At 42.9% G+C, this 18,479-nt stretch overlaps 1 protein-coding gene across 1 annotated transcript in view; it reads left to right on the forward strand.

The window, feature by feature from the left end:
* SYTL3 (synaptotagmin like 3) overlaps positions 1 to 18,479 on the forward strand; it is a 653,935-nt gene that overhangs the window by 356,063 nt on the left and 279,393 nt on the right. Inside the window, exons 7-8 of the mRNA XM_086927324.1 lie at positions 1,940 to 2,012; positions 17,284 to 17,408. Of these exons, the coding sequence (XP_086783450.1) occupies positions 1,940 to 2,012; positions 17,284 to 17,408 (198 nt within the window). The remainder of the gene's footprint in view (positions 1 to 1,939; positions 2,013 to 17,283; positions 17,409 to 18,479) is intronic.

An 18,479-nucleotide genomic window follows, 5' to 3' on the forward strand; every position in this document is an offset into this window, starting at 1 on the left:
TGTTTTTTCTTCTTTCTTCACATGTCCTACCTCTGTAGGCATAGTTAGACACTAGCATTTAAAACACCTTAGAATTTAACTGAAAAAACCATAGGTTTCAGGCACGTTATAGTTACAAATTAGCATTTAAAAAACATTAAAATTCACTGAACAAACAATAGGTTTCAGGCACGTTATAGTTAGGAATTAGCATTTAAAAAACAGAAGAAATTCACTGAAAAAACCATAGGTTTCAGGGGCTTTATAGTTAGTTGGACATTTCACTTCACATTTCAGAAAACCATTGAAATTCCCCTGTTATAGTTAGTTCAGCTAACTATAACACACGCGCCCGCAATGCACTGCTGATGACGTCACATATTACATCACTCATGACATGGTCAGTGACATCTTATGACATCACTGATGACATCTCAAATGACATCACTGATTACATCATCCTTGTGATAGAGTGGCAGACCTCCTCTCACCCTAATATAACCTTACATACGCACACTCAAAAATAAAAACTAACATTTTCAAAACAATGGACATACCAATACCACTTACAACACACCTAGTTAGTAATTCCAAGATCTACTCACACATCCACTCCTTCACCAACAGTCCTATACAGTCACTCATACATGTACTCACTCATCATATGTACTCATACACCTATACATCCTGTTACACAATGACACTCATCCATAGAGTTACTCACACACATAGTCACACATGCAAAGTATCAAACATCCATTAAATTGCATATACAGTTATACAGACACCACCACACTTACTGCTACAGAAACTTACACATACTTACTCTCTTAAGAAATCACTTATAGAAACACATACTAATTTATGCAGGAACTCTTCCAATCTCTCACATATACTCACTTATGTACACCACTACTCACATATACTAGTTTAAAACATATGTAGTTACTCATAAAGACACTATTGAGACAGTCATTCATTCACTAACACACTCATCCACCCATACAGTCCTGCACACATGCTGTCTTTAACACATACAAGCAGTGAGTCACTCATTCATGCATCTATGCACTATGTAAGACCCCCCCAATGAACTATACAGACACTCATACTGATACTAAAAAAAATAACCTATATAGACACTCATGTAGCTACTCACCACACACACTCATCCACCCATACAGTCCTGCACACATGCTGTCTTCAACACATACAAACAGTGAGTCACTCAGTCATGCATCTATGCACTACATAAGACCCCCAACGAACCATACAGACACTCTGATACTCAAAAAAACAAATAATAACCTATATAGACACTCATGTAGCTACTCACCAACCCATGCAGCCACTTATACACAAAGTGAGAGGCTGATACAGAAATGTATATATTTAACATTCATCACTAACCCATGTATTCACTAAGATACTCTTAATCAGTCAGTTATACAATCAATTTTTCAAAAGAAAAATCAAAATCATCCATTTAGACACTTATATACCCATTTACTCTTCCATCGACCTTGAGATATAAAACATATTTAATTTTCAGAAAAACACACATTCTCTGGATGATGTCATCAGTGATGTCATGAGTGATGTCACTGACCATGTCATGAGTGATGTAATATGTGACGTCATCAGCAGTGCATTGCGTGCGCATAAGTTATAGTTAGCTGAACTAACTATAACGGGAATTTCAATGGTTTTGTACGAGCGAAATGTCCAACTAACTATATCGCCCCTGAAACCTATGGTTTTTTTCAGTGAATTATCATATGCCTACGTCTTTTTCGAAGGAAACAACCGCAAGGTCTGCCTTTCTTTACCCGGGCTGATATGCTTCTGCTGATTGGTTGTTTATACGTACCATTGTACATGTTTATTGGAGGAGGAAATTATATTTCTATTGATAAGAATTACAATCTACAAGTTATCTGTTCTTTTATGTCTTTTTCAGAATCTCTTTCAGTCAAAAGGGTTCAATAAGTCCATGGAGAACATGTTTCTTTCTCTTTCCACGCATATGAAGAGTAAGTATTCCGCATGGATTCTTCTCCTTAGATTGGTTTATGATGTTTTCCTTTCAAGATAATCTATCCACCTGCACTCAAATGAAGTGGCTTGATTTCCTAATAATCTCTCTACTTGTACAAATGACACTGATTATCTTTAAAATTGAGGCAATTCCCTTACACGTGTTTGAAACTGAGACAAGTGATAATCAGAGAGGCTCATGTACTTGTCCTTTGGTAATGACAAAAGCCCCGATTGCAAGTGACCCACTAACACTGCCCAATAGAACCACACACAATATTATTGATACTGGGTGGTATTACCGTAGGTGATTTTACTGAGCTATTACCACTGGTTACACATCCAATTATGTATAAAATCCTGAAATTGTTGTTACTGCACCTGTTTCCCATGTTTCCAAAATTTTGACCCATTTCTTGGTCACATTTCTACCTACTTTTAGCCGGTGGATATGTGCCAGAAATTCCAAGCCACTTGTAATCCCTTTACGTCTGCAAACTGGATTACCACACCCTTATAGATTGACCCCTAGTTTGTTTCCTGCCTCACATTTTGCCTGAAAAGCATTTTCCAACCTACAATACAAAAAAGCACAATGCAATGAGCCTCATTTACAATATTTTGATGCGTGGCAGCACCGCACGTCTTCCAGTTGCGCTGCCGTGCGTCAAAATAAAAGGGCAGGAATGCGCCATATCTACGATATATGGTACATTCCTCGCCTCTCCTGCGCGGGCGCAGGGGAGAGTAGCAGTGCGCCAGGGCAGACACCCTTGTGTTGTTTTCCAAGGGTACCTGCGCTGAGGGGATGAATGTTTTTGTGCAGGAAGTGCCATTTCACTTTTTTGTACTTCAACATTATTTTTCAAACCAATTGTATGCAAGTGAAAGAAGCCTGGCGTTCTGACAGAAATGGAACATTCCGAAGTTAGAAGGCTTATAAACGTGACCGACTTTAACCGTGGCACTCAATTGTCCCTGCTGAACCACAAATGCTCAAAATCTTCACGATAAACTTGTTTGTCAAAAGCTAGTAACAACTGCGATTTGAATGAACTGTTCAGTAATTGCTTACGGCTTGACGCGAAGATGCCCATCTCAATATCTCTAGAGATCGAAGTTTTAATTGAGGACCTTGTGAGGCTTTGGCCTGCTGTGGTGTCTCCTTACCAGTTTCCTTAGGTTCGCCCTGTATGACTTCACTGCCATTTTGAGTTAGGGTCTTTTGTAGTCTGTAAAAAAGAAAAGCCAACAATAAGTTAGCTGTTTTAGGTTGAGGCTCTCTCTTGGGATCAGACAGTTTATGTACTGCAGGGAAAAAAAGATTTCTTTGTGTTGAGAAACCATGTGTTAGATAAAGGTTTAAATGTGACAAAAAAGTGTGATGACTCCTTGTTCTTTTGAGATCTAACATACCCCCAGATTCATCATGTTCCTCTTTTGCGAGTCTGTAATAGCGAATTTTGCATTTGGGATGATGAATCCCAAATGCAAAAATTGCGCTTGCAAAGGCAGATTCTCAGAATCTGGCCTTTGCGAGCCAATTTCACAATGATGAATCTGGCTGATAGTCCCTTGAGTGTCTCATGCATTACAATGTAGGTACTCCCTAAGAGGCGGAATGATACACAAACCAGCAACCTCCATGATGGTGAGAGAGAAACCCTCTAGAGCTTACTCTATGTGTATACTGTTTACAAAAGCAGATCACTAAAGCCATCAAGCCAAAACTAATTAGTGGTGGAATGTGGACGGGCATGCTGAGGCATGTGGTGAGCAGGGCCTCATTTAGAAGGAGTATGCAGACAGAGATTAGAGGGCATGAGTGGTTCTGAGCCTCTTCCAGTAATTAAATGTTCAGATTAGATTGGACGACTCGAGCTTGGTAGAGATAAACTCTTTCAAGAAAAATAGGGAAGTAGATGAGAAACACACCGACAAAGGTATTTAACAAGGACACAACTCGATCAGAGCTGACACATGAAAAACACAGAACCCTTCTTGTTGGAATGTAGAACTCAAAAAAACAGAGCAGCATAATAATACATAGCTCAACCTTAGTAGAAGGCCTAGCATCAGTCTCAATACTCTGTTGATAAGACTGAGAAATGTTATATTTCAGATAGTGTTGCAGAAAACAGATACTAACATGTCTGACAACACTTAGCAAGATAACAACAGCATTTTCATAATGCTATTTAGAAATCTCAGGTAATCTCTGATAGGGGATAGTTTACGCGTGTTTTACCCTGAAATGGATATAAATGCCTGCATTTCTACAGCTGTTAGGGGGATCACAAATGGAAAAGCACAATATGTGCAGAGGTTCTTGACACTTGTGAGCTAATCACAATGCATACATCAGCAACTTACAAACTATCATCTAAAACACAGAACTAGGCCATGGTTTATGTATGTCTTTCTTACCTGGAACATTGTCAAACATAGATCTGTCATGATGAGGGCAGAGTTTCGCGGAGCATCCTTTTACTAAATATCAGGGGACACATTTAAACCTTTCATGCAAAGCAGTGCAGCAAGGCAACTTGCGGCACAACATTGCGTGAAAAGAAGAGAGCAGAAATGTGCCACGTCTACTAAGATATGGTGCACTTGGTGCACTTCTGGCAGCCTAGCACATAAACAGGCACCCCTACACCATTGGTGCAAGAGGGCCTGTGCTACAAGAATAATTGATTTTGTGCAACGAGAGATACCTTCCTGCACAAAAACAATCCCTTGAGGCATTTTCCTCTTTCTATGTGTGCTGCAATGCGCAGCAGACATACCAGGAGGAAATAACAAGGAGAAAAAACGTTTTTTCTCCTCGTTACATCATCCTCTGGGCGGCATAGCGATTCCACACGATCCCATATTTACAAACCTTTGTGAATCTGGGATTGCGTGAAATCCATGGGTGAATGCACGGGAGCGCCCATGTTCTACCATGGAATGCCTCCCAAAATGATATGTAACGTAATGCAGCGCAAGCCCCTGTACTGATCAAGTCGTACCTTATGTGGCTTTGTAAACATCTACTAGCATTTTACGCCATGGCTGCCCCACAAAAGTGGCACGATCATGATGCAAAATGTTAGTAAGTTTATTCCTGGTACAGCAAGCAAAATAAAATAAAACAAATCATATACCCTCTTTTAGGAAAAAATGAAAGACATTCCAGATATGTGAAGGCTAGGCACTGCATTTCATCATTTGTGCTCTATGTAAAGTGGTATTTTGTCAACCATTGCTTTTGAACACATATGTAAGGCCCACTGTATGCTCTGTATGTTCCCCTTGTTTATGCATATGGACCAATGGTGAGCTCTGCCTATGAAGTATTCATCACTTACAACATGCATTCATAAAGCTAGATTTAGTAAGTAATGTGGTGAAGAAATAATGTTGTACATAACTTTGTCAGTTAGACATGCATTGTTGGGACTCAACAAAAAGCATAAACAAATATTAAAAAAATATATATTTTTAGCAACAAGTGCACAGTGTCTGCTAAACACGTTTGATGTTTTGAAAAAACTTCATATTCCACATGCTCCATCGAAAATGTTTATTGAAACGAAGTGTCATGATCCGTATTCCACTAAAAGCAACCTACATATAAAGGTAAGCATGAGATGAAAGTATTAAGTTCACCATAGAGCAATGGCTCACCTGCTCCCCCTGGGGGTCTAATTCTAGCTGTTGAAAGTTCTTGGGCAAATTCATAAAGTGAGCACTAACACTGTAAGTATTAATTTATGGCATGATATCTGACACCGTTTTTGACTGACTGGCCTTGTGTACCCTGAATAATAATGGGGCTAGTATTGCACTGTATGCAGCATAGAATTATACTTGGAGAACGTTAGGTCCCTAGGCCCTGGCCATTTGTGTGCCAATTGGATTTCATGCGATTGAAGGCTTTTGCTCAATTTTAGTCGTGTGTCATTCACTGTTAAGAGCAGTAGGTTTTCAAAATACTGGATCATCTTACTCTCTCGTGTGTCCCGTGGGGTTTCGTATAATGCTTCTTAGTATCCTCTGAACACTGTGGTGATGCCTGTTTGGGTGTTAACTATATCTCGCTATAAGCACAGAAAGCTCCAACCACCATTCTGGGAATCTCCGCCTTTAGGAGCCACGATAATATCCGTTCTGCCATTTTCACCTCAGCATGCTGTCAGGTGGCGAGTTCCCTCTAGTTTAGGTTGCTCAGGTGTTCCAGACGTATCCGGTATTCTGTCCTGGCGTGTACCAGTTCACACCTGAGGTGTTCCTGTTGACAGAGTTAATCACCAGTGTGCGGATTCCTCTTTCTATATCTCTACTTTCCGGAGAAGAGTCTGTTTCATCCCGGGATTGGTTTGTAGGAAATTACCTCTCATCACCACTTTGAATGTGTCCCATTCCAGTAACCCTATTGTTGCCGTCCTGTCATTGTCAAAGAGGACCCTTGTGGCCCACCAGCTCGGATTTGATCAGAGGGTCATGCGTTAGTGTCGGAGAAAGACACCATGGGCCACAATATAGATGCGGTGCATCTTCCTTCATTGCGCTGGGTGTACCTTTTTAAAAGGTTTCCCTTCATTGCACTGGGCACACCTTTCTAAAAGGTGCGCCCAGCGCAATGAAGGGTAATTTGCCGCATTATGGTGAATGCGCTGCGCTCAGGGCAGCCCCAAACTCACGCTGCCTTGAGGGCAGCGCCATCATGTGAAAACTCGGTGCAGGTGTGTCTGCACCGGCCTGCAAGGGGATGTCTAGGGGGTCCATAGGACCCCCTTTCTCCCTGCCACAGAGCTGCCATCACGGGGTGCACTGACAGTGCGCCACCTTTGAGTTTAAGGGAAGCCCCCATGCAAATGATGGAATGCCCCCTGCAGATAGCGCTAGCCCTTTAAGTGTGCCTGGGTTATCGGTATTACAGAAGGGGACGCAAAAGCATCTGCGGCCCCGTCTGTAATACCAGAGTACCCTGGGGACACACAAAATAGGCATAAATGGCTGATACGCCCCGTGGCACTCCCCATAATACGGCCCCAGGTGGGTACACTAGGAGTTGTTCTACCCCACCTTAGCGTTAGGCTCAGGGGATTATGATTCAACAATGTGTGGCCACAGGTACTCAGAGTCACCCACATTCATGGAAGCGTCTGCAGTACAATAAAATAAATCTATGCGAGTGTGGAGATGGTGAACCCCTGGATAGAATTTGTATTCCCAGGTAAATGGATGCAACACATCCATCACTAGGGAGTCTCTTGTCCATTTTGGTAAATGGCGGGAGGTAGCCACAGATTGGGTGCCTTGTAGCGGTGGGGTTGATCTGTCCAAAACTACATTGGTGTTGGTCTTGATGTCACCTCCCCAAATATATGGGATGTCAACAGTGGAGAGCATGGACCAAGTGCGCAGTGCCAGCAAATCTATCACATTGACTTTTGGAGAGTGTACAGCAACTAAGGACAGCGCCTCCCCATCCAGCAAGCCTTCCAGCCTGCATACCTTTCATCTGGGTAAACTTCGTTTCCTGTGGTCACAAAAGGGACTGATTTGAGGACCCAGCTGAGGAAACTCTGTGCATAACTAGAGTACTATGTCCCTACTATTAACCCTTCCTCTTCTTATGTAGCTTGGTAAGTTCACAGGCCTTTAGGTGTATTCCCCGTTAACATGCGAAGTGAATGTTCCTTTGTTTACAATAGACATGAATGCGATAGCTTTTCACCGGTGTGGCCATTCTCCTAACCGTCCAGGTCAAGACAATAAACTTTCAGGTCCTGGGTCTAGAGTGTGTAACCATCAGGTGTGGTTTGTGGATCGACTAATGCTGGAGTCACCTTAGGACTCGACATATGTTGCACATCAGCAGTTCCCTTGTTGCAACATTAAAAGTTTCTGCAATCGGGCTATCAACTGTGTAATGCCCACCTCCCCTTCACAGGTCAAGGTTTATGGAACTACATTGCCATTGAACCACCACTTCTAGGGTGAATAACATGCAATGTCCAGCTTGGTGATTGTGAGTAAGCGAGGAGACAGGTGTCTGTGGATGTGAGCTCACATGTAAGCAGCCGTACCGCCATAGAGACCCACCAATCCGTCCCCCTTGGTTTTGTCCCCTTCCCCACCCCAATCTCTATTACCATTAACAAAACATAAGCAATTCCTCTGTTATATTGTGTTCGCTGGAAGAGAAAAAGGGTAAATCAGTGAGGTTAAGTGCATATGGTCTGCCGTCATAGGGGGCACAGCAGGCCCTTATCAGAGATCTTGTGCCAGATCTGTCACTTTGTCCATTTCCATCTCTTCCTGTGAGTCAGTGGCACTGTGTATTTGTTCTGTGCTGGAACAGGCTCATTGTTCTAGCACCTCCACCACTAGCGCTCTTTCCCTTACTGCCTGTTCCTGCGAGGGGCGACTGTTCAGTTTACTTTATGTTCATCGACCCTGCCGCTTCCACTGTGGTGTTCCATGATTCCATTCGGACCAGTCCATTATCACATTCTAGCCATAGGCGGGCCTCTGTTGCATTTTTAAAGAAATGGGTTGCATCACCATCGATGACCGGTAAGTTTTCTGGGCATAACAATGAGTAGCGAAAGTTTAATTGGCGCAAGTGATGTTTAACCTCCTGGAAGGAGGCTCTTTGGTTTTGTACCTATGCTGTGTAGTCGGGTTAAATATTCACTGTGCTGTTCTCTACTGTCCATGACCATTTGTTACTGGCATTTTCTACAATGTGATCCGGGTTCCTTTAAATATTTTTATTTATTGCAATGGATTTTATCTTGAGATCAATTAAAAAGCAATAGCCAAGCTACAGCTTGTACAGAATGTGGCTGCAAGACTGATAGTTGAAACCCCTAAATATCAACCAGTCTCTGCAGGGATTTCAAAATTGCATTGGCTACTAGTGAACACACACATTACCTTTAAAGCATTATGAACTGTTCACAGGGCTTTGCAGAATACGAAGCCCAGAAGTCTGAGAATCATGTTCCAGGGGTACAGCCTCTCTAGATAGCTCTGGTTTGCTAGTCATAATCTTGTAGCTGTTCCTAAAATCAGGAAGACCAGGTGGGGAGGCAGAGGCTTCTCTGTGGCTGCAGCAAAACTTTGGAATTTCCTTCCATGCTCTATCAGTAGCCTGCAGGCTCACTATGCTTTTCGAAAAGACTCCAAGACCTGGCTTTTCACCCTTTAATCAATCTGCAGCTTGGTTCCTTTTCTGATCTAAGACATTTTCCTTTTTATGATTCTATCTTCCTTATGGAGCTCTCCCTCTTTAGCACCTTTACACCTTGTGGTATTTGTTGCGCTCTTATACATTTTTGTGATTTTATTTCATATTTACCAAGACAAGCCACTACTCAGCTCGGCAGTGTCCTGAGGGGAGTACATATTCCAGCACTCTACGGGCCCCTTCCGCTGAGCTGTACGTTTACCCGCCAGAACGGTTTCCATCAGCCTGGGGAACTCCCTGTAACAGGGGAAAGCTCTTAGATGTATGTGCGTCTTGTGTAACCTGGAACCCTCTTGACAACAGGAAGGACATCATCTAGCACAGGGACATGCCCCTAACACCACACAACACTAATCTTTGGAGGAGGAGGCCATGGGAGTTGGTGTCAAAAGCTGCACTGAGGTCCAGTAGGATCAGAGCAGCAGTTTGACCTTTGTCTGCGTGCTGTCTTAGGGTTTCCCTAGCCAAGAGGAGGGCTGTCTCTGTAGAATGTGCAGCTCGGAAACCTGATTGTGAGGGGTGCATTAGGTTGTTTCTGTCAATGTGATTGGTCAACTGTATATTCACTACTTTTTATGCTATTTTTGCAAAAGAAATGTAGCAGTGTGATAGGGCTTAGGTTCTGTAGTACCAAATGGTCAATTTTCTTTTTTTTCCTCAAAGGGCATCCAGATTTGATTCCATTAGCTAGCTTCCTCAACTCATCTGGTTCTGGCATCTTAAACTTCTCTAGGGTTTCTCCCTTAAATACTGTGGTCAGAGTGCAATCACTGCTTCTGCCCTGTAAGGACTTGTCTCAAACAAATATCTGTCCCAGAGTCTCATCAGATTTGCCTGTGGTGCCTCTGGTCAAGTCATAATCATAAGGCCTGAAGTGATTGTGCTTTGAAGTACCCAAAGGCAATTGGAGACCACAGTGCCAAACTATACATTGCCAAGCACCAGAAAATTCTGCAACAAGACCAGTCCAGGTCGAACGTTCAGTCCCGTCCTGTTCCAGGTCCTGAAGTCGCAGGAGTCCTTCCAGAGGTCAATCTTCTTCTCAATCAAAGTTGTTGGGTAAGTCAAAGAAAAAGCACAAGAAAGCTAAGCAGTACTCAGGCCCTGCCCGCCACCCATACTCTCCTAAAAAGGTGAGGGGGCACCATACATCTTGATCTCACTCCCAAAGTAGATTAACTTCAGAGCCTATCCCACAACTTGTCCCAGCATAACCCACCGCCACTCTGAACTAGGATTGTGAAGTTCCACGAGGTCACATTCTGACTTTTTGGATTCTTGCCAGCTTCCTCATGTGCACTTTCGGGCTCCACTGAGCTGAGAGGTTCCTAATCTGGAATACCACCAGCGGCTACACCCTCAGCACCTGTTGGACTCTCAGAGACCATCCCGAGGCTGCCTCTGGCTCCAGTTCCAACTCCACCTCCAGCTCTGCAACCACGCTGGTTCCTGGCGTTTCAACGCCATGGTTCAGCTCCATTGACGGCAGAAGACGAGGTAACTATTGTCTTCTCTGAACTCAAAATCTGCACCGGTTCAACCTTGATCAAGGCCATACTCCGCCTTTGTGTAGGCACCACTTCCTCCTCTCAATCTGTCGTCTCCACAAGGGAGAACACATACCCCACATTCCCTGTTCGACTATGATTCAGGATTTGATTATGATGCGGGTGAAGAAATTGACCATCCATATAATGAAGAGAATTGCTATGATGACCTACAGGATGCTAGTAGTACTCTTAATGCCTCCCCTGAGTCAGAGCTTCTCTCAGCCACTGGTCCTGCTACTGAGGAGAGCATTTCTTAAGCCTAGTTGATGCGTAGGGTGGCAGAAGTCCTTGACCTCCAGCTCCCCACCTTGGAGGTCAAGACCAATGTTCTGACTGAAGTCCTTCAGCTGGGGCCATAAACTACTGATCCCCTCTCGTCTATTAATGAGGCACTTACGGATACCCAGTTGGGGGCATGGGCCAAACCATGCTCTGGCCCCTGGTCCAAAGCTAGATCATCAAAAGCCACTGCGCTGCCCCGGGAATTCTGTGTTTTTATCTCTGCACCGTTCCCCTAAAATATTGGTGGTCCAAGCAGGACAAACCCAAACACATTTCAAACTACTCTTCCCAATAGCGAGTAAACACGGGTGGAGATGCTTGGAAAGAGAGTCTTCTTGTCCACCTATTTGGCTCTTAGATCAGTGAAATCCAGCTGTCTCCTGGGGTGCTACTCCCAAGCACTTTGGGATTTGGTGGCTCAAGTCATCCTAGGTTTTCCTGAAGATCTCCGACCTGTCTTCGCCCAGGCTATACAGGACAGTTGTGATGTGGCCAAGTTCACAATGAATTGTGACTTGGACGCAACCAATCCCATTGTGTGGGCCATTGGCATTAGGGTTGTCACTTGGTGCCAGCTTGACTGCAGTCCACTGTTTCATCAGGTGCAATCCAGTCACCCTTCTTGGAAATGCCCTTTGCTGGCACTTGCCTGGGTGGGAACAAGGCAGATTCTGGTCTAGAGTGGTTCAAGGAGAGTAGGGTTACGGTACTACATCTAGGCTTATCTGCCCCTACCAAGTCAACTGCATCAGCCTTATCGCTCCTTATGCTGCTTCGGCAAAGGTATCTCATACCATCAGCCCATCCATCCTCAAGGTGCCCAGCAATTTCACAGTCAAGGCTGTGATGCCCACCATCCCCGTGGTAAAGGCCCATAGGACACCTAGTCCACAGCACCCTCAGAAGCCCCACCTGCCAAATTCCTTTAGCGTGCCTTAAAGGGAGCACTGCCACCCACTGTGAGGCAGGATTGGACAATTCTTGCCAGGTTGGTAGACCATAACATTAAACAGGTGGGGCCTACACCCTCTCAAGGAGTTCCTCCAGGAGGAAAAATTCAAGATGCTTATGCCAGCCTATGTCGAACCTGGAGACTGAATGGTGGCATTGGACCTGCAGGATGCCTTTTCCATATACACGTCCTGCAGGCTCATCGGCGCTACCTGCAGTTCGTAGTGGTGGGACTCTGTGAATCAACCCCTATATTTAGACCACAACATTTTTGTCAGAGTCCTGTGACAGTTGTGCTCCCACTGATCTCTAAAGCATAGGCTAGTGCTGGAGACGGCAGAGGCTTCAAAAGGAGACCAATCCCCCAGTCTCTTTACAAAGCAGTAAATGAGCATGGGAGACCAGATCACCACTTATGGTCACCAGTCCTCGGGTGAAAGAGCCGAGTTTGGATCCAAGAAGTGCATCCATTTGAAGGGTTCCAGCAATTTGGCTAGGCAAACAAAGCATAGTCTTCCCAACAGAAAGTTTTGAACTTGTCCGTCTAAACAAATGACTGTTGGACCCTCCTACTGTATCACATAGTTCGTAATATGTCTCATTGCTTACTGTTTTGCGCCACTCTGTGAAGTAAAATGAGACCCCCTACACCAGAGATTCTTAACCTTTTGACTTCTATGGACGTCCAGTTAATCCTTGCTTCAATTTGAGGACCCTTATGAAGGAAGTGACCCAATGAGGGCCATGCGGGTCACTTGCGAACATCTCTCAGCCATCCTCGCAAATAAAGAGTTGGTCAGACAGTAGAGAATACAAACCAAAGGTATTTATCAGAAGTACACTCGAGTGGAGTCCGCTCTGACCAGCCTCCTTAGATTGCTGCAGAGGGACTGACTTCTGCCAACATAGTAGCACATAATGTACATCTTCAGAACCACTAAAGACATGCCCAGACTGGAAATTTCCAGTTGGTAGCTGGTGAACAACGGAGATACAGATAAAAGAGTTGCAATCCTGGGACCAGGTACATGCTATCTCAGCGTCAAGGTTACTCTGTCTGGGCCCTCCGCTGTAAGGGTGATGACAAAAAAGACAGTCTATTCCTTAGTACAGCGAAGCTCAACCTTGGAGAAATATGAAAAAAATATTGCAGCTGTTTTCTGTTGAGGCATACAGAGTGAGACACAAGTTAATTTCGATCATGGCTCAAAATGACGGCTGAATAAAAAATGGTGCAGCGAATGCCAACTCAAGTCATACAATACATAGAGAACTCGGCTGAAAGAATTTTTATTCCAACACTTATTGTGTCATTATTGGAACCAATGGACCTCGGTCTAAGCAATTTCCATGATTTGACCCTCAAAACAATGCAAAACAATACAGAAACAAGTACACATTAAACAAATACACAAATGTGGAGATGTTTTATTTCATTCACAAAGAAATAAAAAAAAAAATTTAATTTTATGTGAAGGTTGAAGCTTTTCAAAATAATTTTTTTAATTATAAAAGATAAAGCGATATGCTGGATTCTAGTATATCGCTTTGCTTTTTTTGCACCTATTGTATACTTTATTTTTGTTGGGTTATCAGTTGAGGCCACCCATCATTCATATTATATTCTGTTTGCTGTACTTGTGGTGCGCCCATAAATTAGGCTCATGATACCAACTTCATTTTTAACTTTCAAATTCAAATTCCTTCAGATTTACAGAAGGTTTTAAAATGTCAACTGTTTCATTTGTCTTCTTTATGTAAATATACTTTATGAATCAACAAATAAAATTAAATTTTATAAACAGTCCCAGAACCTATGAATAAGCGTAGTGGACCCCCTGGGGTATGCAGACTACAGGTTAAGAACTACTGCCCTAGAAACTCTGCTCTGGAAAGGAGAGGATACCCTGTCCCAAAGGGGAGACATAAACGCAACATAGGGGTAAAAGTGGTGTCTCAGGGAAGAGCGAGGACTAATAGGGCTTGGAGAGAATGTGAATTATTGTGATTGCTTTGGTGTTGTGTGGCTGTGATTCACATACATTCAAATGGCCATGGTGTTCATCCCCAATATCACATTTACTAATTTTAACCTTATTGTCAACAAAAAAGGCCATGTCTTTATGAAGAATGCAATTTCTGTTTAAGGACCCCCAACATGGCACATAGACGTTTAGGTGTAAGTATTTTTTGTTTTGAAAATGGAAGGAGAAATTGATCCTAGGACAGACAATCCAGGTGGAAACACTCTGTTTGTAATTAAAAAAAAGTCTCTTGACCTGTCCCTGCAACTTGCATTACTTATACTAGCTCCCTTATCTTGACTTGCAAACATAGGTAGAATGTCCTCTCCGCTGTATGGTTAGGTATTATTCACTTATAGCAGTTGATACCACAAATAAGTGTGTTTGTTGGAAACAGAAGAAAAAGGGTGTGTATGTGGTAATAATCTTAATTGAATAAATATTCGTCAGGCACACTCATTTTTTTTATCAAAAAATCTGGTTTGGCTTGTAGTATTTGGTCCAACAACAAGCGCAGCACTAGTTATCACAATGGGCCCTATTCACAAAGGTAAACTTACACTTTTGGTGTAAGCTTACTATTTTTTTGCTATTTACTGACTACAAGTGTAGTTTTACATGTAGTATCTTGATGACTGCACATAAAAAGATAGGCCATTCTCTTCAGTCGTAAAGATACTGCATGTAAAACTACAATCGTAGTTTGTGAATAGCAAAATAATTGTAAACTTACCCAAAAAGTTTACGTTTACCTTTGTGAAAAAGACACATTGTGTCTTGATGTTTTCTAGTTCAGCCTTAATGACAACAAACTAAGCCTCAATGGATGACTTCTAGAATCATAGGTGGACAGTCCCTTAGTATAGTATCAGTGCCATCATTACATTACCCCAAAACAGGTAAACATAAGTGCTGGTTATTATTAAATACCCGATAATTACAAAGGTCCAAACTGGCTATGAGGGCTGGCACTATTGGTTTGACTAAAACTGGTTGTGCGTGTAATAGGGATTACCACTAGGAGTGACCCTTATGCCCGGTGTCACTTTATTGTGATCATGAGTAACTTGATTGAAGACCACCTTTTACTGTCTCACATTCCTGGATCAGAGAACTTTGCCAGGTGCCTGAAAATACAATAATACATTATGTGGACCTAATTTTTTCCAATTTTGACAGTGACAGACATTTCTGGCTGTCTAGAAAAAGGTCAATGGCTGATCTGCCTGGGCAAAACACATTGTGTGTGAATATGCCCAAGAAGTGACCCAGTTACTAGTATGATAATAGTTATCGCACATGATAAAAGCGACTCAGGGTGTTTGGAATTTATTGCATGCAATAATCATTCTCAATACAAGTCCTGCCACCAGAATGGGACGTACCATGGATTTGAGTGTTCACCGAACCAAAATCTGCATGTCCGAGCATTTTTCCTTGGTAACTATCGGTAGGTTTGATGAGGGCTGCGGATTTTGGGTGTGATACAGTCCCCCCAACTCAGAATTCTGGTATGTGTAGTAACAAGAACTACCACACTTTCTGGAAATAAACGGGCCATTTGTAATGAGGTTTGTAATCCACGCGTGCTTGAAATTTAAATATGTTCTTTTTGAAAATACCAAAGTGGAGTTGTAACAGGATACAATTATTTTTATAAAATGCTACTTTTATATAATATGTGAGCCTACATGATCATTATTTGAGCGAACTCTCTATAAAAAAGTTCCAAACTATAAATGATGCCCAGGCAATAGATTTAAGGAATGTATTAAAGCCTGATTTAGATCTTGGTGGACGGCTTACTCCGTCACAACAGTAACGGATATCCCATCCGCCGAAATATAAATTCCAACATTTCCTATGAGATTTGTATTTCGGCGGACGAGATATCCGTCATCGTTGTGACAGAGAAACCCATCCGCCAAGATCTAAATCAGGTCCCAAGACTTTACAAACCATTTTAATCTTTCTTAAGTTGATCATTTAAAAAATGCCAACCTAATAATAATAATGGCATATTGTAAGAAAAGGCTCAACCAGCATATATTAATAATCACTCATAATATACTGGAAAACAGTGTGTCTGAAGTGGGCTCCAACTCTTTCGCTACCTGCGCTTTTACCTCTTAGTTTATTTCTACCATCTTTCTCTTGGTCCCTTCCCTTCCATTTTCTCAAGTCCTTCTGTTGTGCTTTCCATCGCTCATACTTTTTATTATTTGATGCAAGATCTTAGCATAACTGTTCTTGGTGCATTTATGGTGCATGAGCACTATAGAAATATGAAAAAACAAATACAGTTAAAAAAAGAGATTGCTTCGAAAAATCAACAAACAGGTTGGCCATTAACCCCTTCACTGCGGGGCTAATTTCCCCGCGGTGCGGGGGGGAGGGGGGCCGCGCACGGCGCTGCTGTGCTCATGACGAGCCCAGGCTCGTCATGCAGCACGGTGCTTGTGTGCTCATAACGAGCCTGGGCTCGTCATGAACCCGCCCGCGCAATGGAACGCTCAGCACAGTGGGGAAATTAGCCCCGCATGTGAGCGTTCCACGGCTCATGACGAGCCCAGGCTCGTCATGAGCACACGAGCACCGTGCTGCATGACGAGCCTGGGCTCGTCATGAGCACTGAAGGGGTTAAATCCCCGAACCCCACACTTATCCGGATTCGAGCCCAAACAGGAGATAAGAGGATTGGAATTACCACATGTGTGGTGATACCACACCTTTTTCCTGGACAAAAAAGTCTTGACAAATATATTGCAAAATTTGGTTTAATGGGAAACAAGCACCCCTAACCAAAAGGTCACTCCCTGCAGGAAAAGTGACTTGCAAAAAAATGTTATCAAGGGAAAGTTATATCACAAAACCTTTTCATTGAGATATTTGCCTGAAGCCGGTGAAGTTTTGCATAGTTGACAAACTTTACAAGTTTATAGTCTCTTGACTGGGTAAAAAATAAAATTCCGCACAGCCATGAAGATATATTACAGGTTTCCTAGAAAGTAACATAAAAACATAGACAAGCCCTTTGTATATCTGAGGAAAGAAAATAGAGGGCGAAAGCACTGTTGCTTCACTAGGAATCACTGGAGTCATGGTTTTATTTGAGAGCATTGTTATTGTGTCAATCAACTGTAGATTTGACTGTGCTTTTCCTCTGAACACCTAATACAGCACAGCTCTACTTAACACTGATTGTCTCTTGCAGAGATATCTAGGTCCCAGAATGACATGACGGACAGGTTTCATCTCACTGCGAATTATGGCCAGAGTGTAGAGCGGCGAAGAGAGAGGCGAAGTCAGTCAGACACCGCCATCAGCATTTCAAGCAGGGTATGTTGTCACCTTACCAAGTATGTCATGATGTCTAACGTGTGGCACTGGTAGTCAAGATTCAGGGCTATATTATCATTGTTGTTGAGTTGTCCTTGTGCCACACAAGGGGGCACAAGAGCGACACAACAACAAAGTCAGATTTATCAAGCCGCGCAAGGCCACCTTGATAAATTCAGAATAACATAACGCAGCGCAAATCACTGAGTTGCATTAATATGCCCCAGGGAGGCATTCCATGGGTGCAGGGTGGGTGTTCTCACACATCCCCCCATGGATTATGGTGTATTCCTAGATTTACCATTACTGGTCAACATGGGAATGCGTCAAAATGCTATGCCTTCCCAAGTGAGGCGTAATGAGGAGAAATATCTTCTTTTCTTCTTGTTGTTTTCTCTTTTTAGCAGCACACATAGAAAGAGTAAAACATCACAGATAATTGTCTTTGTACAGAAAGGTGTCCCTTCCTGCATAAAAACAATCCTGCGCACAACGCTGGCCCTCTGGCAGCATGGTGCCAGGGTGTCTGTGTTGGTGCAAGGCGGCCAAGAGTACGCCAGCACATGGAAAAGACAGAAATGTGCCCTATGATGTTAAATATGGTGCATTCCTGCCCTTTCCCTTAGCATAGTAACTTGGCTTGCTGCACTGCCTGAAAATGTGATAAATGTGCCCCATAATATTTACACTGTTGCATCTACTGATGGTCATTGGTCCCCTGTCACCTTCGAATGATTTGAGGGTTTACTCCCTAGGGTGACTACCACACACTTATGGCCACTGTTGTCAGTCCTGGACCATTGGATGCTAGCCTGATGCATTCTGGGTGTTGTAGTCTTGTTTTGTGGCATGTAAATAATTAAACTAACACTCCTGTAATCAATGATTTGTAGGTGAAAAGTTCAGGTCTGGAGACAGTCCGAAGTGACATGGAGTGAAGTGGTTACCATATTAAAGCCAAATCATGTTTCATTAATTGAATACTGATCTTTATCAACACATTCCTCTGTACTGACGAGGCATTCCTTCAGGAATGCAACCACCTGGCCTCTTACAATATAACGTCACTCT

Source organism: Lissotriton vulgaris, chromosome 6 (genome assembly GCF_964263255.1).
Source record: "Lissotriton vulgaris chromosome 6, aLisVul1.2, whole genome shotgun sequence".
Taxonomy (NCBI): domain Eukaryota; kingdom Metazoa; phylum Chordata; class Amphibia; order Caudata; family Salamandridae; genus Lissotriton; species Lissotriton vulgaris.